The 23,305-nt window shown below is 44.0% G+C and overlaps 2 protein-coding genes across 8 annotated transcripts; both read left to right on the forward strand.

Annotated features, from left to right (window-relative positions):
* Positions 1-834: 834 nt before the first annotated feature.
* On the forward strand, positions 835-15,097 carry LOC119848050 (immunoglobulin alpha-2 heavy chain-like). Of its 7 annotated transcripts, none has more exons than XM_043501783.1 (6): positions 835-1,326; positions 1,602-1,931; positions 2,512-2,823; positions 12,839-12,961; positions 13,356-13,402; positions 14,101-15,097. In XM_043501783.1, the coding sequence occupies exons 1-6, from the start codon at positions 1,284-1,286 to the stop codon at positions 14,194-14,196; spliced, it is 951 nt and encodes a 316-aa protein (XP_043357718.1). In that variant the 5' UTR covers positions 835-1,283; the 3' UTR covers positions 14,197-15,097. The 7 variants fall into 7 exon arrangements, with proteins under 7 accessions (XP_043357718.1, XP_043357722.1, XP_043357723.1 ...); XM_043501787.1 differs by having other exon boundaries at positions 12,851-12,961; XM_043501788.1 differs by having other exon boundaries at positions 835-1,254.
* Positions 15,098-17,842: 2,745 nt separating this feature from the next.
* LOC119848146 (immunoglobulin kappa light chain-like) lies at positions 17,843-23,049 on the forward strand. Its single transcript, XM_043501803.1, has 7 exons — positions 17,843-19,080; positions 19,352-19,681; positions 20,492-20,803; positions 21,277-21,288; positions 21,595-21,705; positions 22,093-22,139; positions 22,893-23,049. The coding sequence occupies exons 1-7, from the start codon at positions 19,044-19,046 to the stop codon at positions 22,986-22,988; spliced, it is 945 nt and encodes a 314-aa protein (XP_043357738.1). The 5' UTR covers positions 17,843-19,043; the 3' UTR covers positions 22,989-23,049.
* The last annotated feature ends 256 nt before the right edge of the window (positions 23,050-23,305 follow it).

Consider the following 23,305-nt stretch of genomic DNA (forward strand, 5'->3'; position numbering starts at 1 on the left):
GGGACCGGATTCTCATTTGCACTAAGCCCCTTTCCACCATGGTAATGCACAGGGGCTGGAAGTGGGTGTGAGTGTAATTTCTGCTCCTCTAAACTCCTCTTTGCATTGGTAATTCTGAATAATGCCCTTTGCTAGAAATCAGGCAGAATCTTGGCCAGTCTAGTCATCCTTTAAACTACTGCTTCCACTTTGCCTCAGTCAGGGATTGCAGGATTTAGCCCAGGTCACTCCCCAACCATGGGAGGGAGGAAGGCAGGGGAGGGAAATGGAAGGAAGAAGGAAGATGGTCCGCAGCATTAGAGAGCTGCCTGGAAGGGGTTTTTGACAGATCGATCCAGGGGAGCTGCAGCCAGTCAGAGCAGCCTCACAAGTGGGGTGCGGGCTATTGAGCCATAGCCAAGGCACCCAGGGATTCTGTTCTTTTTTGAGCCAATTGCTCTAATGACTAGCCCACATTGCCCTCTGTTGTCAGCTGTTTCAGAAGGGACATTGACAGATGCACTCTATATCTTTCTCCCTGCTTTGTGCAGCCAGACACAGCTTTCTAACCAGCCCCATTCAGATAATTTTAACCAGTTTATTGCTAGACTCGAGGGGTGGTGCTTAACTGCCATTGACTCCAGTAGGAGTGAGGCACCTAACCCTCTTAGCCATGTATGAAAATCCCACTAGGTATCTGTCTGCATTTATAGGCACCCAAGTACCTTTGAAAATCGGGCCCAAAGTCATTTTTGGAAATGGGACTTAGACTATTTTGAAAATCTTGTCTTATGTTGTCTTTTTTTTTCTCACACATGTCGGTGCTTTCAGTTTGATGATCTACAGTGCAGTTAAAAGTCCTCCAAGACAAGACAACAAATAATCATTACATGTCTGTGTTGTGCCACCAAGAACTGTGCTACAATAAACCAAACATGGAAGGCTGGGGAGAGATTTACGTTGCAATTGTCAAAGGACCTAAGTGATTTAGGCGCATTTTCCTTTGAAAGTCAATGGGACTTGTGCGCTGAACTCATGTGGGTTTGTTTATTTACATCATCCATATTCTGGACATTGAATTATTCTGAATTATTATTTACATCCCTGTGCCACTATAATGCAGAGAAAATCTACAAGAAATGCTGTACTCTCTGCAGAGCCTTTGACCCACCCATCAACACAGCACATCCTCCTCGGAGGCGTTCCTCACTGGAAATGACCAAGACACTGTACCCAGTTACTGCAGCAGTGCACTCAGCATCAGCCTTTGGGCCAGTGTGTCAGGATTTTGTCCTACTATCTTTATGAACATGATCTTTGCCAAGTATCTGGTTTTATCTTCCTTAGGTAAAACTTTTGCATTAAGCTCTGAAATTAGGAAAACAGCCTCCTCAGTAGGACACTAGGGTTGAATACTGTATCTATGATATGTTTTGAAACTTTTGCTGATATTAATTGCATTTCCATTCGCTTATATAAAGTTATAGCAGCTTTTTAAGTATTTGGGATGCAGAGAATAAACATTATCAGATTAAGTAATTTCTTTTGCTGAGCTATCCATTCCGTCTCTGGCAGCTGGAGACCTTATGGAAACAGACTATAACGATATTTTATTTCTCCAGTGCTAGGAGTGCAGTTATTTCTGTACCAGACTCAGCGGATCCAGTTTGTTGAAGTTAATGACACTGCAAAGATCCACTGTTCTTCCAAAGAAAACTTGGAAGGAGGAAGTAGAATATTTTGGTATTTGAGAAGAGAAGGCGAGACACCCACATGTATTAAGAGCTGTTTGGATAATCAAAATGTAAGTAAATTTGCTTGCAAACATGAGAGACGCAGCTCAACACTGGAAATCAGCAACATCGAAAAGACTGAGTCTGGCATTTACTACTGTGCATATAAATACAGCAGCTACCTGCTTTTCGGGAATGGATCCACACTGATTGTTGGAGGTAAGGAACCATAGCTTGTTTAAGGAGACTAATAACTGATTGACAAAGCATATTTCATGTTCCCAATAAAATATAAAAAGATAAATAGTTTTGATGAATGGTTCAAAGGAAAGCATGCTTTAAGCCAAATAAATCAGCTAAACATTAAATGCTATGGGTATAGAAGGAATATAACAACATTTATAGTTATAAAATATATGTGTAAAACTTGAAAGTGCCAAAATAAACTATTGAAGTTTCTCTGTGACTGTTCAGGGCATCCAGGTAGGGAACATTAGACAGACAAGGTGGGTGAGGTAATATCTTTTATTGGGCCAACTTTGGTTGGTGAGAGAGACAAGCTTTCTTACTGACACAGAGCTCTTCTTCAGATCTGGAAAATGACGCTCTGAATATGTTTCCCAGATCTGAAGGCGAGCTCTGAAGCAGCTTGAAAGTTTGTGTCTTTCACCAACAGAAGTTGGTCCAATGAATCATTTTACCTCACCCACCTTGTCTCTCTGAGTGAAAGATTAATACCTTTAATCAGACTGCAGCTCATTTGATCATCACACTGAATTTGCCATCTCCTTCTGCTCAGACAGTTATACCAACAGTAGCTGGGTGATGCTTCTGGTCCCATTTCCACATGGCAGTCAAGTCACTGGGGCAGCGAATCTGGCTTGTGTGATCCATGGAGTGTCCAGCCCAGTCTATGTTTCCTGGAGTGTTTCGGGGGAGCTGCAGGAACAGGGGCTGATGCGCTCATTGAAAGCAAAGGATGGATCTTTAACGCTCATAAATCACATCAGCGTCCCCATGGACACCTGGATCAGTGGGAAGAATTTCACCTGTGAAGTCAAATTCAACTCTTCCGGCAACACTGTGAAGAAAAGTACCAGGTATTCTGTAGGTGAGTGATACTATATTTGAGACCAAGGGAGACTCAGATGTGAAATACGGGTGAAGTGGCCACAATCAGAGCTGCTTCTACGTATCTTTCCATCACAGAAAGCTGGAATATTCTATGTCTTGTTAGAATTTCTCTAGAGAATTTGGGGAAAAGTCACGTGAGACATTACAGGGATCACAAGACAATGTAGCTCTGCTCTCTAAGGGGGCTTTCACCCAGATTTTACATATAAAGCACTGTAAAGACTTAAAAAATAATATATCTCATGAGTAAAAGGGGAATTGAGAGGCATTTGAGAAGAGAGATGTGTTCCAATGAGATATGCAAAGTGATGGAGAGGCGATGAGGTGAGGAGAAACCTAGAGGGAGGATTTTGTAGATGGCAGAAGGTCCAGAGAAGATTCTGATTACAGGGGAAAGAATTCACCTTAGGGAAAGGCGTAACACAGAGGGTGAAAGGTGTTGAAGGTTCCTGTTGCCTCACTCCTCGGGGGTAAGGCTCGTGGTGAACAGGGGTCAGGAGAGAAGAGCTGGATGTGGTGGCATCACGACCCTCTTGGCTCGAGTCAGCCACTTACTTGTGTCTGGTTTTTTCCTTGCTCCACAGCCCCTGCCAGCGAGTGCTCACATTACATTGTGCGTCTTGCAGCTGTTGCTGGTCTGCTGCTGCTGTTGGTGTCTCTGACCCTCGTCTGGACCCTCTGCCCTTCCATGCTAGGTAATAAACCCAGCCCAGCCTAGACACTCCCCCACAGAGAGAAATCCTGCTCCCCTGCTTGCTACTGGGGACTGCAACTGTCCTGTCCAACACATGAACACGCTGCAAATGTCACAAATGCCAGCACTGATCTCAGAAAGTTTGTTTTCTGCATCTTGAATTTCCTGTGTCAGGAGAACGGCTTTGTTCTCCGTGACAAAGGGAGCAATGTGGAAAGGCTTCTACTGCGCAGGGCCCAGGGCCCTTGTCTGTAGTTCACAAAGAGCACTAGCCTTTCTGATGAACCTCTCTCCATTTACCATGCTTCGTGGTGCATTGGGCACCCACAGCTCGGATGCACCATTAGTCAATGAACCAGTTGGGGGAGTGACCATGGAAGAGGAACTTTTACTGTTGTCTTAGTTTGTTCCAGGACTTAAGCCCAGGATCTCAGCACCCCCAGCTTCAGAAGAGCACCAGGTACGGCTCTCTGCAAACTGTCTCTGTCTAAATCAATGTATCTGTCTCAAGAATTTCTAATCCATCAACTTCATATATTTAGAAATTAAACTGGTTGTTCTGGAAGGAGAAGATGAAAGTGAGATCTAGCGGTTGGAACAGCTGAAAGGGAACAAAGAGCCTTAATACTAACTCTGGTATCAATTTACTGTGGGATAGTGAGCAAGTCACTTACTGCTCTGTGAATCCCTTTCCCCATGAGTAAAAAGTGGATAACTAGACTTACCGCTCAAGGATGATGGGAAGTTTGATGTTTGTTTATTCCTGACTCTGCCCTTTACAGGGTTTTTGTGTGGAGCTGGGAACATTTTTGGCACTTATAAGATGAAGAGCCTTGAGAAATTATATTTGCAAAGCACATGAAGATTTTCCAGTGACAGGTGCTATGGGCCTGATCCAAAGCTCAGTGACCTCAATAGGAAACTGTCCATTGACATGGGGATTGGATCTGGCCAAATGTTGTTGTCAGTAGCTGAGTTCTTAAAGTCTAGGAACCCAGAATCCAGCGCTGGGTTCCATTCTGATAACACGTACTATTTATAGGACAAGCGGAAGAATCGGAGATGAGATGGGATTTTTCATCAGACTAAACTCACTTGGATGTTCAGTTCTGTTTCATCCTGTGTCCCTTCATTTTACAAGGAGGTGGCTCATGTTACTTATTGTCGTCAAACAGGGTGGAATCTTATACGCTCAGCTGGATTTAGATTCGCGGAATCGCAATGGGCGCACGATGCAGCCATCGGCCAGAGGGAAACATGTAAAAACCTGAACTGTCTAGTGAAGGGGAATCCATGTGGGAACTGTGTGTGAACATGTGTGAACATGTGGGAACTGATGTCTGGTTCTCTGCTAATCGGACGTAGCAGCTGGAAGAAGGTTCTGTCTGTCTCTGTCTCCTTTCTTTTTCTATTTTCTCCACTTCTCTCTTTCGAATAAAAAGCTCAGAAGATCCCCATAGGGTCCAGCCTCATCAGGTGGGAAATCTCCTTTTGGGGTATAAAGGCATCCCAGTGTAGATGATTTTACATGTCACTTTTGTATTAGATTGGAAGCTCTTTGGGGCAGGTACGGTCTCTTTGTTCTGTGTTTGTGCAGCGCCTAGCACAATGGGTGCTATGGTAACACAATAATTATCATCGTCATCCTCTCATCTGCAGAGGGACCCAGACACAGCTGAACGGCTGCAGCTTCCCTGCAGAGAGTGAGGTCAGATGGCAGGAGCCTGCAGAGGGGATGTGCAGCCTCTGTATCACCACAGCTCCCAGCTCCCCTGATCATCAGCAGGTGCATGCTCCCTTTGCAGGAACGTAACATAGACGAGCAATGGGATTGGGAAGGGGAAGGATGGATGCAGGAGCTGGGAGGGATGAGAATCTCTCCCCAGGCCAGGGCTGGAGCTGCTACTCCAGTGCTTCCTCTGGAGCAGGGTCATTGAGAAACACGTCTGTGGACCAGTGCCGGTCCTGAGATCTCCCTGACACAGTTTAGGAAGGCAGCCAGCCGGTCCCTGGTATCCAAAAGGCTGAGAAACGCTGCTCTAGAGTCTGCTGGTTTTCCCCAAGGGTGAGATTCACAGAGCCCTATGTTCCAGCCCCTCTGTGCCATCTAATATCCACACATTATCAATGACTGGAGCTCTCCTGGTGCCTGAGCCTCCATGTGCTGCCTGTTTACATCACAACTTGTTATTTTTCAAGCTGTCATTCAAACTGTCACTCATTAAAAAGACCCAGTATTGATGTTCATGTGTCTTGCCTTTTTTATCTGTTCAATGAATCAAGCTCAACTTATTGTGTGATAAATAAGGTGATGTCTTAAATTCTTTGGGCCAGATTCTGCTCTGATTTACAGCAGTGTAAATCTGGAGGAGCTCTGTTTCAGTCCGTGGAATTACTCTGGATTTACTCCGGAGTCTCTGAGAGCAGAAGCTGGCCCTGTCTATCCCAGTTAGCATCTGTGTTTCTCTTGGTGGATGATACAATGAATGCGTTACACAGAACTTGTTACACACACATCTTCAGCTATGGTAGGGCTGTCCACTAAAGTCTGGAGAAGAAGTAATAGGCTTAATTTGCAGCAAGGGAAATTTAGGGTAGATGTTAGGAAAAACTTTGTAACTCTAAGGAGAGTTCGGCTCTGGAACAGGCATCCAAGGGAGGTTGTGGAATCCCTGCCACAATAGAGGATTTTAAAAACAAGTTAGACAAACGTGTCCAGGATGGTCCAGGTTTACTTGTCCAGACCCCTGTGCTGAGGCAGAACCTGGATGACTTTTCAAGGATACTTCTAGTCTGACATTTCTATGATTCTCTGAGTGCCAATAAAAAATGAATGACTAAGGGCCTGAATCTGATCTCATGTTACCCTGAGTACTGAACCTAACAGGGCTGCAGGAAGGTCCAGTTTTCCATTGTGACTTCAAACTGAGGTCTTGAAAGAATGGTGACTTGAAGTCACTGAGGATGCTTTCAGCAAGACGAAAGTATCTGGCTCTAGTTCCTTGGCCAACTTCCCCTGTGGGTAATTACAAGAGCTTGTCAGGAGTCTTTAGAAGAAACATTTCTTTTTCAAAAAATGCCCATTTGTTGAACTGAAGATTTGTTTTCCATAGGAAAAACATCAGTTTTGATTGATTGTTTTACTTGATAAAAAAGTTTCAGAATTTCAAAATCAAACATTCCGGTTGTCCAGTTCAAAAAGATATCTTGCTTAGAAATATACACTAATTATAGTCAATTTTTATTTTAAATATTTCATGGTCAAAAAATTATATGGTCAGAATTGGAAGGAAACATTTCAAAATTCTTAAAACAAAACACTGCCTTTCACCCAAACCGAAAATGATTTTTGGTTGAAGAAAATTTTTGAGATTTTCACTTTTCATCCCAGTTCAACACAGGAAAATGTTTCAGTGTTTTGAAAATATATGTGTGTTGGGAAATCCATTTTCTGCCCAGCCCTGGTATTTACATGAGTGTAAAATTGCTCCTGTAGCTGCAGTTGGCTACATTTCTCCTTTTCACTTCCTGTCCTAAGCCACTGTGCAGGGCTGCTGTGGGGCTGTTAAATAGCTGCCCCGCTCCTCCACCCCCCCCCCCCATCGTATAGAGAGATTTCTATATAAACTAAGGGCCCAGTCCTGCTTGGTGCTGGGGCACTTCCTGTGATGTGCTGGACACCTCCCACATTCAGCAAAGGCAAGCGGAGTGGTGGGTGCTCAGCTGCTGTTAGGATCAGCTCCTATCTTCCGTTCCCTAAAGCACTGTACATTGTAAAGCAATGGAAGGAAGATGGTCCCCAGCATTAAAGAGCTGCCTGGAAGGGGTTTGTGACAGATCGATCCAGGGGAGCTGCTGTCAGCCAGAGCAGCCTCACAAGTGGGGTGCAGGCTACGGAGACATGGCCAAGGCACCCGGGGATTCTGTTCTTTTTTTTTTTTTGTGAGCCAATTGCTCTCATCACTAGCCCACATTGCCCTCTATTGTCAGATGTTTCAGAAGGAACATTGACAGATGACCTTTACTTCTTTATCCCTGCTTTGTGCAGACAGAGGCAGCTTTCTAACCAGCCCCATTCAGTTAATTTTAACCAGTTTATTGCTAGACTCAAGGGGTGGTGCTTAGCTTCCATTGACTCCAGTAGGAGTGAGGTACCTAACCCTCTTAGCCATATTTGAAAATCCCACTAGGCATCTGCCTGCATTTATAGGCACCTAAATACCTTTGAAAATCCGGCCCAAAGTCACTTTTGGAAATGGGACTTAGACTATTTTGAAAATCGTGTCTTATGTTGTCTTTTTTTCTCACACATGTCGGAGCTTTCAGTTTGATGATCTACAGTGCAGTTAACAGTCCTCCAAGACAAGACAACAAACAATCATTACATGTCTGTGTTGTGCCACCAAGAACTGTGTTACAATAAACCAAACATGGAAGGTTGAGGAGGATTTACATTGGGATTGTCAGAGGCCCTAAGTGGTTTAGGAGCATTTTCCTTTGAAAGTCAATGGGACTTGTGCGCCGAACTCATGTGGGTTTGTTTATTTACATCATCCATATTCTGGATATTTACTTATTCTGAATTATTATATACACCCCTAGCCACTGGAATGCAGAAAAAATCTACAAGAAAATCTACAAGAAATGCTGTACCCTCTGCAGAATCTTTAACCCACCCATCAACACAGCACATCTTCCTCAGAGGCGTACCTCACTGGAAATACAAAACACTGTACCCAGTCACTGCAGCAGTGCAGTGGGCATCAGCTTTTGGGCTAGTGAGTCAGGAGTTTGTCCTACTATTTTTATGAATATGATCTTTGCCGAGTATCTGGTTTTATCTTCCTTAGGTAAAACTTCTGCATTAAACTCTGGAATTGGGAAAACAGCCTCTTCAGTAGGACACTAGGATTGAATACTGTATCTATGATATGTTTTGAAACTTTTGATGGATATTAATTGTGTTTCATTCACTTGTATAAAGTTTATAGCAGCTTTTTAAGCATTTGGGATGCAGAGAATAATCAGATTAAGTAATTTCTTTTGCTGAGCTATCCATTTTATCTGTGGCAGTTGGAGACCTTATGGAAAAGGACTATAACGATATTTTATTTCTCCAGTGCTTGGAGTGCAGTTATTTCTGCACCAGACTCAGCGGATCCAGTTTGTTGAAGTTAGTGAAACCGCAAAGATCCACTGTTCTTCCACAGAAAACTTGGAAGGAGGAAGTAGCATGTTTTGGTATTTGAGAAGAGAAGGTGAAAAACCCACCTGCATTAAGCGCTGTTTGGATGATCAAAATGTAAGTAAATTTGCTTGCAAACATGAGACACACAACTCGACGCTGGAAATCAGCAATGTCCAAAAGACTGAGTCTGGCATTTACTACTGTGCATTTGAATACAGTAGCTACCTGATTTTTGGAAATGGAACCACACTGATCGTTGGAGGTAAGGAACTATAGCTTGTTTAAGCAGACTAATAATTGATTGACAAAGCATATTTCATGTTCCCATTAAAATGTGACAAGATACCATAGCTACTGATGAATGGTTCAAAGGAAAGCATGCTTTAAGTCAAACCCATCAGCTAAACATTAAATGCTCTGGGTATAGAAGGACTATAGCAACATTTATAGTTATAAAATATATGTGTAAAACCAGAAAGTGCCAAAATTGAAGTTTCTCTGTGACTGTTCAGGGCACCCAGGTTGGGACTCTTTCTAACCTAAGAGTTATGTTTGCATGAAACAATATTTTGATTTAATGAAAAGTTTATAATATTTATAAAATTGTTCACAATTTTCCTTCTAGGTAGTGCAGCTATGTATTGTGCTATATCCTAGTTAGGGGTTGTGTGGTGATTTAATATTTCCTTCTTCAATAGATTTGTTCCTTTGAATTAATGTCTTACTGACAGATATGCAATGTTGTTGTTGTTGTTGTTGTGTTGGTGCCAGGATATTAGAGAGACAAGGTGGGTGAGGTAATATCTTTTACTGGACCAACTTTGGTTGGTGAGAGAGACAAGTTTTCTTGCTGGCACAGAGCTCTTCTTCAGATCTGGAATATGACACTCTGAATATATTTCCCAGACCTGAAGGAGAGCTCTGTGGCATCTTGAAAGTTTGTCTTTCACCAACAGAAGTTGGTCCAATGAAAGATTTTTACCTCACCCACCTCGTCTCTCTGAGTGATTTAATACCTTTAATCAGACTGCAGCTCATTTGATCATCACACTGAATTTGCCATCTCTTTCTGCTCAGACAGTTATTCCAACAGTAGCTGGGTGATGCTTCTGGTCCCATTTCCATATGGCAGTCAAGTCACTGGGACAGCAAATCTGGCTTGTGTGATCCATGGAGTGTCCAGCCCAGTCCATGTTTCCTGGAGTGTTTCGGGGGAGCTGCAGGAACAGGGGCTGACACGATCATTGAAAGCAAAGGATGGATCTTTAATGCTCATAAATCACATCAACGTCCCTATGGACACCTGGACTAGTGGGAAGAATTTCACCTGTGAAGTCAAATTCAACTCTTCTGGCAACAGTGTGAAGACAAGTACCAGGTATCCTGCAGGTGAGCGATATTATATTTGAGGCTAATTGAGACTCTTATGTAAAATAGGTGTAAAGTTGCCCCAATCAGAGAGGCTTATACATAATTTTCCATGACAGAAAACTGGAATATTCTATATCTTAATTAAAACTTCTCAAGGGAGTTTTGGGAAAGGAAACTTGAGACATTACAGGGACCACAAGACAAAGTAGCTCTGATCTCTAGGGAAGCTTTCAACCAGATTATACGTAAAAAGCACTGTAAAGAGTTAAATAATAATAAATACCAGGAGTAAAGGGAATTGAGAGGCATTTGAGAAGAGAGATGTTTTCCAGTGAGATATGCAAAGTGATGGAAATGAGATGAGGTGAGGCAAGATGAAAGAAAACAAATAAGAAGAAAACAAAGAAAGAAGAAGTGGGACCACTAAACACTGAGGATGGAGTGGAGGTTAAGGATAATCTAGGCATGGCCAAATATCTAAACAAATACTTTGCCTCAGTCTTTAATAAGGCTAATGAGGATCTTAGGGATAATGGTAGCATGACAAATGGGAATGAGGATATGGAGGTAGATATTACCATATCGGAGGTAGAAGCGAAACTCGAACAGCTTAATGGGACTAAATTGGGGGCCCAGATAATCTTCATCCAAGAATATTAAAGGAATTGGCACATGAAAATTGCAAGCCCATTAGCAAGAATTTTTAATGAATCTGTAAACTCAGGGGTTGTACCGTACGACTGGAGAATTGCTAACATAGTTCCTATATTTAAGAAAGGAAAAAAAATTATCCGGGAAACTACAGGCCTGTTAGTTTGACGTCTGTAGTATGCAAGGTCTTGGGAAAAAATTTGAAGGAGAAAGTAGTTAAGGACATTGAAGTCAATGGTAAATGGGACAAAATACAACATGGTTTTACAAAAGGTAGATCGTGCCAAACCAACCTGATCTCCTTCTTTGAGAAAGTAACAGATTTTTTAGACAAAGGAAACACAGTGGATCTAATTTACCTAGATTTCAGTAAGGCGTTTTATACAATGCCACATGGGGAATTATTAGTTAAATTGGAAAAAATGGGGATCAATATGAAAATTGAAAGGTGGACAAGGAATTGGTTAAAAGGGAGACTACAGCGGGTCCTACTGAAAGGTGAACTGTCAGGCTGGAGGGAGGTTACCAGTGGAGTTCCTCAGGGATCGGTTTTGGAACCAATCTTATTTAATCTTTTTATTACTGACCTCGGCACAAAAAGTGAGAGTGTGCTAATAAAGTTTGCAGATGATACAAAGCTGGGAGGTATTGCCAATTTAGAGAAGGACCGGGATATCATACAGGAGGATCTGGATGACCTTGTAAACTGGAGTAATAGTAATAGGATGAAATTTAATAGTGAGAAGTGTAAGGTCATGCATTTAGGGATTAATAACAAGAATATTAGTTATAAAATGGGGACACTTCAATTAGAAGTAACGGAGGAGGAGAAGGACCTTGGATTATTGGTTGACCACAGGATGACTATGAGCTGCCAATGTGATATGGCTGTGAAAAAAGCTAATGCGGTCTTGGGATGCATCAGGCGAGGTATTTCCAGTAGAGATAAGGTGTTAGTACCATTATACAAGGCACTGGTGAGACCTCATCTGGAATACTGTGTGCAGTTCTGGTCTCCCATGTTTAGGAAGGATGAATTCAAACTGGAACAGGTACAGAGAAGGATGATCCGAGGAATGGAAAACCCTGTCTTATGAAAGGAGACTCAAGGAGCTTGGCTTGTTTAGCCTAACCAAAAGAAGGCTGAGGGGAGATATGATTGCTCTCTATATCAGAGGGATAAATACCGGAGAGGGAGAAGAATTATTTAAGCTTAGTGCCAAAGTGGACACAAGAACAAATGGATATAAACTGGTCATCGGGAAGTTTAGACTTGAAATTAGATGAAGGTTTCTAACCATCAGAGGAGTGAAGTTCTGGAATAGGCTTCCAAGGGAAGCAGTGGGGACAAAAGACCTATCTGGCTTCAAGATGAAACTCGATAAGTTTATGGAGGAGATGGTATGATGGGATAATGTGATTTTGGCAATTAATTGATCTTTAACTATTCATGGTATATAGGCCCAATGGCCTGTGATGGGATGTTAGATGGGGTGGGATCTGAGTTACTACAGAGAATTCTTTCCTGGGTATCTGGCTGGGTTGCCCACATGCTCAGGGTTCAGCTGATTACCATATTTGGGGTCGGGAAGGAATTTTCATCCAGGGCAGATTGGAAGAGGCCTGGGAGGGAGTTTCGCCTTCCTCTGTAGCATGAGGCACGGGTCACTTGCTGGAGGATTCTCTGCACCTTGAAGTTTTTAAACCGTGATTTGAGGACTTCAATAGCTCAGACATAGGTGAGAGGTTTATTGTAGGAGTGGGTGGGTGAGATTCTGTGGCCTGCATTGTGCAGGAGGTCAGACTAGATGATCATAATGGTCGACCTTAATATCTATGAGTCTATGAGACCTACAGGGAGGAATCTGTAGATGGCAGAAGGTGCAAAGAAGATTCTAATTACAGGAAAATAGAGTTCGCCTATGGGAAAGGGGGCAACACAGAGGGTGAAAGGTGCTGAAGACTCCTGTCGCCTCACTCCTCGGGGGTTAAGGTCCGTGGTGAAATGGGGCTCAGGAGGGGAGAGCTGGATGTGGTGGCATCACGACCCTCTTGGCTCAAGTCAGGCACTTGTGTCTGGTTTTTTTGCTTCCTCCACAGCCCCTGCCAGCAAGTGCTCACATTACATTGTGCCCCTTGCGGCTGTTGCTGGTCTGCTGCTGCTATTGGTGTCTCTGAGCCTCGTCTGGACCCTCTGCCCTTCCACTCTGGGTAATAAACACAGCCCAGCCCAGACACTCCCCCACAGAGACAAATCCTGCTTCTGCACTTGTAGCTGTCCCATCCAACATGTGAACATGCTGCAAATGTCACAACTGCCAGCACTGATCTCAGAATGTTTGTTTTCTAAATCTTGAATTTCCTGTGTCGGGAGAACAGCTTTGTTCTCTGTGACAAAGGGAGCGATGTGGAAAGGCTTCTACTGCCCCTGGCCCAGGCACCTTGTTCACAAAGAGCACTAGCCTTTCTGATGAGCCCCTCTCCATGCGCCATGCATGGTGGTGCCCTGTGCACCCATAGCTCAGATGCACCATTAGTCAATCAACTACAGGTGGTGGGATGACCATGGAAGAGGAACTTTTACTGTTGTCTTTGTTTGTTCCAGGATTCCAGCCCAGGATCTCAGCACCCCCAGCTTCCGAGGAGCACCAGGTATGGCTCTTTGCAAACTGTCTCTGTCTAAATCAATGTGTCTGTCTCAGGCATTTCTAATCCATCAACTTCATGTGTTTGGCACCGAAGCTAATTGATCTGGAAGGAGGAGGTGAAAGTGAGATCTAGCTGTTGGAGTAGTTGAAAGGGAGCAAAGCATCTTACTGCTAACTCTGGTACCAATTTACTGTGGGATAGTGGGCAAGTCACTTAGTGCTCTGTGACTCGTTATCCATTTTTTACACATGGGGAAACATAGACTTACTGCTCAAGGATGATGGGAAGTTTGATGTTTTATTGGTTCTGACTGTGCCCTTTACAGGGTTTTTGTGTGCAGATTGGAATATTTTTGGCACTTATAAGATAAAGAGCTATAAGAAATTATATTTGTAAAGCACATGAAGATTTTCCAGTGAAAGGTGCTCTGGACCTGAAACAAAGCTTACTGACCTCAATAGGAGACTGTCCATTTTTACTGGGTTTCGATCTGGCCAAATATTTTCAGCAGGTGAGTTCTTAAAGACAGAATCCAGTGATGGTTTCCATTTTAAAAACATACAGTTTATAGGACAAGCAGGAGAATCAGAGATGAGAGGAAATTTTTCATCAGGCTAAAGTCACTTGGATGTTCAGTTCTGTTTCATCCTGTGTCCCTTCATTTTACAAGGAGGTGGCTCATGTTATTTGTCACCAAACAGGGTGGAATCTTATACGCTCATCTGGATTTTGATTCGCGGAATCGCAATGGGCGCACGATGCAGCGATCAGCCAGAGGGAAACGTGTAAAAGCCTGAACTGTCTAGAGCAGGGGAATCCACATGTGGGAACTGATGTCTGGTTCTCTGCTGATCGGATGTAGCAGCTGGAAGAAGGCTCTGTCTGTCTGTCTCCTTTCTTTTTGTATTTTCTCCACTTCTCTGTTTCGAATAAAAAGCTGAGAAGATCCTCACAGGGTCCAGCCTCATCAGGTGGGAAATCTCCTTTTGGGATATAAAGGCATCATGGTGTAGATTGTGTATTAGACTGGAAGCTCTTTGGGGCAAGTATGGTCTCTTTGTTCTGTGTTTGTGCCGTACCTAGCACAACGGTGCTATGGTAACTCAATAATTGTCGTCATCATCACCCTCCCCTCATCTGCTCAGAGACCCAGACACAGCTGAATGGCTGTAGCTCCCCTGCACAAAGAGTGAGGCCGGATGGCAGGAGCCTGCAGACAGGATGTGCAGCCCCTGTATATGCCACAGCTCCCAGCTCCCCTGATTCTCAGCCGTAACGTTACATGGTCATGCAATGGGATTGGGAAGGAGAAGGATGGATGCAGGAGTTGGGAGGGATGAGAATTTCTCCCCAGGCTAGGGCTGGAGCTGCTAGTCCAGTGCTGCCTCTGGAGCAGTGTTTCTCAACGACCAGTCCGTGGACTGGTGCCAGTCCCTGAGATCTCCCTGACACAGTTTAGGAAGGCAGCCAGCCGGTCACTGGTATCCAAAAGGTTGAGAAACACTGCTCTAGAGTCTGCTTCTTTCCCCCAAGGGCAAGATCCACAGATCCCCTTGTGCCAACTCCTCTGCACCATCTAACGATAACATATTATCAATGACTGGAGCTCTCCTGGTGCCTGAGCCTGCACACCCTGCCTGTTTGCATCACAACTTGTTGTTGTTCAAGCTGTCATCTGAACTGTCACTCATTAAAAAGTGATAGAAATGCAATTAGTGATGTTTGTGTTGCCTCTTTTACCTGGTCAATGCATCAAGCTCAGCTTATTGTGTAATAAGAAAGGTGCCCTCTTAAATCCTTTAGGCCAGATTCTGCTCTGGTTTGCAGCAGTGTAAACCTGGAGGAGCTCAGTGGAGTTACCCCAGATTTACACCAGTGTCTCTGAGAGCAGAATCCGGTCCTTTCTATCCCACTTGGCATCTGTGTTTCTTTTGAAGGATGACCCAACAAATGTGTGTCATGCGACTTGTTACACACACATATGGTAAGGGCTGTTTCACAGAGGACAGTGATCGATTGTTCTCCATGTCCACTGGAAGAAGGACAAAAAGTTATGGGCTTAATCTGCAGCTAGAGAGATTTAGGTGAGATATTAAGAAAATCTTGCTAACTCGAAGGTTAGTTCAACTCTGGAACAGGTGTCCAAGCGAGGTTGTGGAATCCCCGTCATTGGAGGTTTTTAAGAACAGGCTGGACAAACACCTGTCAGGCATGGTCTAGATTTACTTGGTCTGGGACTTGATGACTTTTTGAGGTCCATTCTAGCCTGTCATTTCTGTGAATCAGAGTGCTAATAAAAAATGAATGACTAAGGGCCAGAATCTGATCTCATGTTTCCCTAGGTACTGAACTGAACGGGGCTGCAGGAAGGCCCAGATTTCCACTGAGCCTTCAAACTGAAGTCTTGAATGAACAGTGACTTGCAGTCACTGAAGGCACTTTCAGCAAGAGAAGAGTAGCTGGCTCTGGTTCCTTGGCCAACGTCCCATTTGAGTTATTACTAGAGCTGGTCAAGAATCTTTAGAGGAAACATTTCTTTGTCAGAAAATGCCCGCTTGTTGAAATGGAGATTCCCCCCCCCCCCCAAGGGAAAAGGGTCAGTTTGACGTTTTTTACAAGAAAAAAGTTTCAGAATTGCAAAATGAAAAATTCCGGTTCTCGAGTTCAAAATGACATCTTGCTTAGAAGTTGAAGCAATTATAGTTGAACAAAATTGTACAGTTGATCATAATTTTATATGGTTAAAACAGAAAGGAAACATCCCAAAATATTAAACCAAAATGTGTCCTTTCACCCAAACCAAAAATGAAATTTGATTCAAGAAAATTTTGACTTTTCATCTCAGTTCGAGACAGGAACATTTTTCGATCTCTTGAAAATTTGTTTGGGGTGGGAAATCCATTTTCTGCCCCAGTCTGGTCATTAAAAGTGTAAAATTGCTCCTGTAGCTGCAGTTGGCTACATTGCTCTGTTTCACTTCCTGTCCTAAGCCACTGTGCAGTGTTGCTGTGGGGCTGTCAAACAGCTGCCACCCTACACCCCACAGTGCAAGGACTGGGCCTGCCCCAGAAACACCCCAGGGCCCTGCTCGTCCATGCCAAGTGCACCAGGTGTGGGCAGGCAGGCTCAGCATGGCAGGATCCAAGTGTGGAGGGCTTAGTGTGCGGGGGTCCAGGTGAAGGTTCAGAGGCTGTGTGGGGCATTCTGGGTGTGGGCGGCTCAGTGGGGGATCCGAGTGCAGTGGGGGGATCTGGATACATAGGGGCTTGTTGGGGGGGGGTTCTGGATGCAACAGAAATAGGACTCTCCAGGGGGGGTCCAGGTGAAGGTAATTGGGGCTCACGAGGGGGGGGTCTGAGTTGTGAGGGGATAGAGCTCATCAGGGGGGTCTGGGTATGGGGGGCTCAGTGCGGGGTCCAGATGTTGGGGGAGTGGGGGTCAGTAGGGTGGGGAAGGGGATCCAGGTGCAGCTCGTTGGGGCTCAGTGGACTGGGGATTGGGTGCAGGTGGCTTGTCAGGGTGGTTCAGGTGCAGGGGGAGTGGGACTTGGTGAGGGGGCGGTTCTGAGTGTGGGGGATGAGGCTTGGTGGGAGGGTCTGAGTATGAGGGGGTATGGATGCATGGGGATTGGGTGGATGGGGGATCAGCTCCCTATACAGGAACAATGGGTGCAGGAAGCAGGGGGTGAGGGGGACTTTTCAGAGCTTCCTGCAGCTGGGGGATAAATCTGGTGGTGGGTCTGACCCAGCCCCGGATGCCATGCAAGAGAAGAGGAAGTCCCATCCTCCCAAGCATAGCTGGGACTAGCAGCTGAGCCCAATATAGGTTAGGAACCACCAGCTAGGTCTTCCCCAGTCCTGCCTCCTGCCCCACGGTGATTTACATCTCTGCTGGCTGCTCTGGCCCCCCAAAATATAATGCTGGGAAGGGTCGCATGACCGCTTTTGTGGCTTCTCTTTGCCTCCCTGTCAGAAAGTCATTTTTCTGCTGGGAAGCAAAGAAATCTGCAGGGGACATAAATTCTGCACCATGCAGTGGTGCAGAATTCCCCCAGGAGTAACGCAGCAGAAGGGCCTAATCCTACATGGTGCTGAGGCACCTGCTGTGACATGCTGGGCAGCTGCCACACTCAGCAAAGTCAAGGGGAGTGGTGGGTGCTCAGGAGCTGTTAGGCTCAGCACCTACCTTCAGTTCCTTAAAGCACTGCACATTGGAAATAGGGCTTTGTACCCTTGTCAATCAGTATTACTGGGAGAGTTATAACAGGCCCTTACAGGAACTGGGCTGCCAGACATTGTGCTTGAATAGCATTATGATTTCCATGGTCTTATTTGTACGACCACTGACAACATTTAGCCCCTTAACAGCGACCCTGGGGACCGGATTCTCATTTGCACTATGTCCCTTTCCACCATGGTAATGCACAGGGGCCTGGAAGTGTAATTTATGCTCCTCTAAACTCCTCTTTACAAAGGGGAAGCTGTGTAATTGTGAGTAATGCCCTTGGGCTAGAAATCAGGCAGAATCTTGGCCAGTCCAGTCATCCTTCGTCAGGCCAAACTCCTGCTTCCGCTTAACATTGCCTCAGTCAGGGATTGCAGGATTTAGCCCAGGTCACTTCCCAACCATGGGAGGGAGGAAGGCAGGGAAGGAAGGAAGGACAATGGTCCCCAGCTTAGAGCTGCCTGGAAGGAGTTTGTGACAGATCAATCCATGGGAGCTGCACCCAGCCAGAGCAGCCTCACAAGTGGGTTGTGGTTTAAGGAGATGTGGTCAAGTCACCTAGGGAATCTGTTATTTTTTGAGCCAGTCACTCTAATCATTAGTCCACGTTGCCCTCTATTATCAGCTGTTTTAGAAGGGACATTGACAGATGCACTTTACTTCTTTCTTCCTGCTTTGTGCAGCCAGACATAGCTTTCTAACCAGTCCTGTTCAGCTCATTTTTATCCAGTTTATTGCTATATCCAGGGGAAGGCACTTAACTTCCATTGACTTTAGTAGGAGTGAGGCACCTAACCCTCTTAGCCATGTTTGAAAATCCCACTAGGCACCTGTCTGCATTTATAGGTACCTAAATACCTTTGAAAATCTGGCCCTAAGTCACTTTTGAACATTGTATCCTTCATTGTCTTATGTCTCAAACACGTCAGAGCTTTTAATTTGATGATTTAAAGTACAATTTAAGTCCGCCACAACAAGATGCCAAATGGTCATTACATGCCTGCATTGTACCACCATGAAGTATGGTGCAACAGTGGCCCACACATGGAAAGCTGGGGAGAGACTTAGGTTGGGATTGTCAAAAGAACTAAGTGATTTCGGAGCATTTTCCTTTGAAAATAAACGGGACTTGTGCTCCGAAGTCATGTGGGTTTGTTTATATAGAAGATCCATGTTCGGAGGTTTAAAATTATTCCAAATCATATGGAATCATCCCTGTACCGCTGGAATACAGACAAATTCTACAAGAAATGCTGTAGCCTCTGTAGAATCTTAAACCCACCCATCTTATATTTATCACAACAGCACATCCTCTTCGGAGGCGTTCCTCACTGGACACTGTACCCTGTCACTGAAGCAGTGCTCTGGGCATCAGCCTTAGGGCTAGTGAGTCAGGATTTTGTCCTACTCTTTTATTAAAATGATCTTTGCAAAATACCTCATTTTATCTTCCTTAGGTAAAACTTCTGCATTAAATTTTGGAATTGGGATAACAGCCTCTTCAGTGAGACATCAGTGTTGAATATCTATGATCTGTTTGGAAACTTTTGCTGGATTTTAATTGCATTTCCATTCATTTGTACAAAGTTAGAGCAGCTTTTTTAGCATTTAGGCTGCAGAGCATAAATATAATCAGATTAAGTAAATTCTATTGCTGAGCTATCCATTCCATCTGTGGCAGTTAGAGACCTGATGGAAACTGGCTATAACAATATTTTATTTCTCCAGTGCTAGGAGTGCAGTTATTTCTGTACCAGACTCAGCGGATCCAGTTTGTTGAAGTTAATGACACTGCAAAGATCCACTGTTCTTCCACAGAAAACTTGGAAGGAGGAAGTAGCATATTATGGTATTTGAGAAGAGAAGGCGAGACACCCACATGCATTAAGAGCTGTTTGGATGATCAAAATGTAAGTAAATTTGCTTGCAAACATGAGACACACGGCTCAACGCTGGAAATCAGCAATGTCCAAAAGACTGACACTGGCATTTATTACTGTGCAGTTAGAATTACCAGCTACCTGCTTTTCGGGAATGGATCCACACTGATTGTTGGAGGTAAGGAACCATAGCTTGTTTAAGGAGACTAACAACTGATAGATAAAGCATATTGCATGTTCCCATTAAAATGTGACAAGATACCACAGTTATTGCTGAATGGTTAAAGAGAAAGCATACTTTAAGCCAAGCAGATCAGCTAAACATTAAATGCTATGGGTGTAGAAGGAATAAGTTTTAATCAAAAATGTTAAAACTTGAAAGTGCTGAAAATAAACTACTGAAGTTTCTCTCTGACTGTTCAAGGCACCCAGGTTGGGAATATTTCTAACCTAAGAGCCCTGATGGCATGAAACAATATTTTCAGTAAAAAAAAAAAAAAAGTCATTTAAATTTGCACAAAATTTTTCCTACTTCGTAGTGCAGCTACGTATTGCTCTATATCCTAGTTAGTGCTGGTGTGGTGATTTCATATTTTCTTCTTCAAAATAGATTTGTTCCTTCGAATTAATGTCATAGTGAATGATAGTATGCAGTGTTATTGTAGCTGTCTTGGTCCCAGGATATTAGAGAGACACGGTGGGTGAGGTAATATCTTTTCTGGGATCAACTTCTATTGCTGAGAGAGACAAGCTTTCGAGCTTCCACAGAGTTCTTCTTCGTGTCTGGGAAATGACACTCTAAATATATTTCCCAGATCTGAAGAAGAGCTCTGTGGAAGTTTGAAAGCTTTTGTCTCTCACCAACAGAAGTTGGTCCCATACAAGATTTTACCTCACCCACCTTGTCTCTTAGTGGAAGATTAACATCTTTAATCAGACTGCAGCTCATCTGATTATCACACTGAATTCGCCACCTCCTTCTGCTCAGACAGTTTTACCAACAGCAGCTGGGTGATGCTTTTGGTCCCATTTCCACATGGTAGTGAAGTCACTGGGACAGCGAATCTGGCCTGTGTGATCCATGGAGTGTCCAGTCCAGTCCATGTATCCTGGAGTGTTTCTGGGGAGCTGCAGGAACAGGGACTGACGCGCTCACTGAAAGCAAAGGATGGATCTTTAACACTCATAAATCACATCAGCGTCCCCATGGACACCTGGACCAGTGGGAAGAATTTCACCTGTGAAGTCAAATTCAACTCTTCCGGCAACACTGTGAAGAAAAGTACCAGGTATCCTGCAGGTGAGTGATACAATATTTGAAGATAATGGAAACTCAGATGTAAAATATGCATGTGACCAAGATGAGAGCTGCTTCTATGTGATTTTTTCCACTACAGAAATTTGGAATATTCTATGTCTTCATTACAATTTCTCCAGAGAATTTGGGCAAAAGTAAATTGAGATGTTACAGGGACCACAAGACAACATAGCTCTGATTTCTAGGGCAGCTTTCTCCCAGACTGTCCATATAAAGCACTGTAAAGAGTTAAATAATAATAAATACCAGGAGTAAAGGGGAATTCAGAGGCATTTGAGAAAAGAGATGTTTTCCAATGAGATATGCAAAGTGATGGAGAGGCCTTCAGGGAGGACCCTGTAGATGGCAGGAGGTGCAGAGAAGATTCTGATTACAGGAAAAATCATTGGCCTAATGAAAAGGGAACAACAGAGAGGGTGAAAGGTGCTGAAGGCTCCTGTAGCCTCACTCTTTAGAGAGTAAAACAGGTGCTGAAATGGGGAACAGGATCACAGAACATGCCTAATTCTTACCTAGTGCACCCGTTGATCTCAAAGCACTTTACAAAGGAGGTCAGTATCACTAGCCTCATTTTATAGATTGAGAAACTGAGGCACAGAGAGTAGCTGTGATGTGTCCACACTCGCCCAGCAGGCCAATGGCAGAGCTGGGAGCAGACCCCAGGTTTCCTGAGTCCCTGTCCTCTATCCATTAGGCAACACTGCCTCTTGGAAGGATATAGGCAGGACTGCTGAAGGAAGCCTTTTGTGTCTTTCTTTTATCCACCTCCATAGCCCACACCAGTAGTTGCCTACCTTCCATTGTGTCCCTGGCAGTGCTGAGTGCCCTGATGCTGTTGATGGTGTCTCTGAGTCTCATCTGGACCCTCTGCCCTTCCAGGCCAGGTAATAAGCACTGCCCATCCCCAACGTTCTTCTGCAGAGAGCTATCCCACTCCATCCCTCCTCCTGGGGATTACGAGTGTTATCCCATGTGCTACACGGACACACGGTAAATCTCATGAGCACCAAGACTGAGCTCAGAATGTGACTTTCCTGTGTCGGAAGAACAGCTTTGTTCTCCATGACAAAGGGAGCGATGCCCATGTCCCAGGCAGCTTGTCTATAGTTCACAAAGAGCACTAGCATTTCAAATGAGCTCTTCTCCATTTGCCATGCATGGTGGTGCACTGGGCACCCACAGCTCAGATGCATCATTAGTCAATGAACTACAGCTGGGAGAGTGACTGTGGAAGAGGAACTTTTACCCTTGTCTCTGTCTGTCTGTTCCAGGATTCCAGCCCAGGAACTCTGCACCTCCAGCTTCACAGGAGAACCAGGTATGTCACATTACAAATGATCTCAGTGTAATTGTGTTTGTCTCAGGTATTACTAATGGGTAAATCACCTTAGTGCATTAAGGGCCTACGTTTAAGTAGCCTACGTTTCCAGCCTGGCTACTAACAGACTTGGCCATTCGGCAAATCACTTAACTGCTCCATGCCTCGGTTTCCCCAAGTATACAAAAAGAGATAACAGGACCTAATTCACATGGATACTAGGACATTTAATTTATTATTGTTTCTGACTCTATACTCTTTCAGGGCAGTTCGTCTTCGCTTTGGCCCAGATTGTCAAAGATATTTAGGTGCCTCCCTCCCATAATTGGGTACATATATACTTTGAAGATCTGAGCCTTTGTGTCTTATACAGTGCATGGCATATTGCTGGCACTTAACAAACAAATAATAATAATTGATAGTACTTGAAAAGAACATTAAGATTCTCAACTGAAAGTGCTTGAGACCTGATCCAAAGCTAACCGAAATGAACCAGAGAGTTTTCATTATTTCCATGACCTGCACATCAGACCTGAGAAGAGCCAAATGTTATCACTGAGTTCTTAAAGTCACATGGCACTGTCCATTTTCATAACACACACCGTTTCTAGGAAAAGCGGGAGAATAAGAGAAGGAGGGAATTTTTAGTAAGGTCAATGGATGCTAAACTCACTTGTGTGTTCCATTCTGTCTCAGCTTGTTTCATTTCATTTTACAAGGAGGCGGCTAATTTTATTAAATGTCGCCAAACAGGGTGGAATCTTATACGCTCATCTGGATTTCGATTCGCGGAATCGCGACGGGCGCACGATGCAGCCATCAGCCAGAGGGAAACGTGTAAAACCTTAAACTGTCTAGTGCAGGGGAATCCACACGTGGGAACTAACTGTTCTCTGCTGATCTCAATGCGATTAGCCAACCTGTAATAAAGCTCTTTCTGGCTGTATCCTTTTTTCTCTCCTCTCCTCTGTTTAGAATATAAATGTCAGAAAATCCCCCAAAGAATTAGCCCCCGACAGGTGGGAAATCTCATTGTTTAAGCTAAGAGCATCACTATATAGGTGACTTTTTGGTTGATTTGCATATTTTGAAGAACTGATTGGAAAATGGCTTTTTTTCCTTCATGGAAAATTTTGATAAAAGCAAAAAAATTTCATTTTTCCTAA

The sequence above is a fragment of the Dermochelys coriacea genome, chromosome 24, assembly GCF_009764565.3.
Source record: "Dermochelys coriacea isolate rDerCor1 chromosome 24, rDerCor1.pri.v4, whole genome shotgun sequence".
NCBI lineage: Eukaryota > Metazoa > Chordata > Testudines > Dermochelyidae > Dermochelys > Dermochelys coriacea.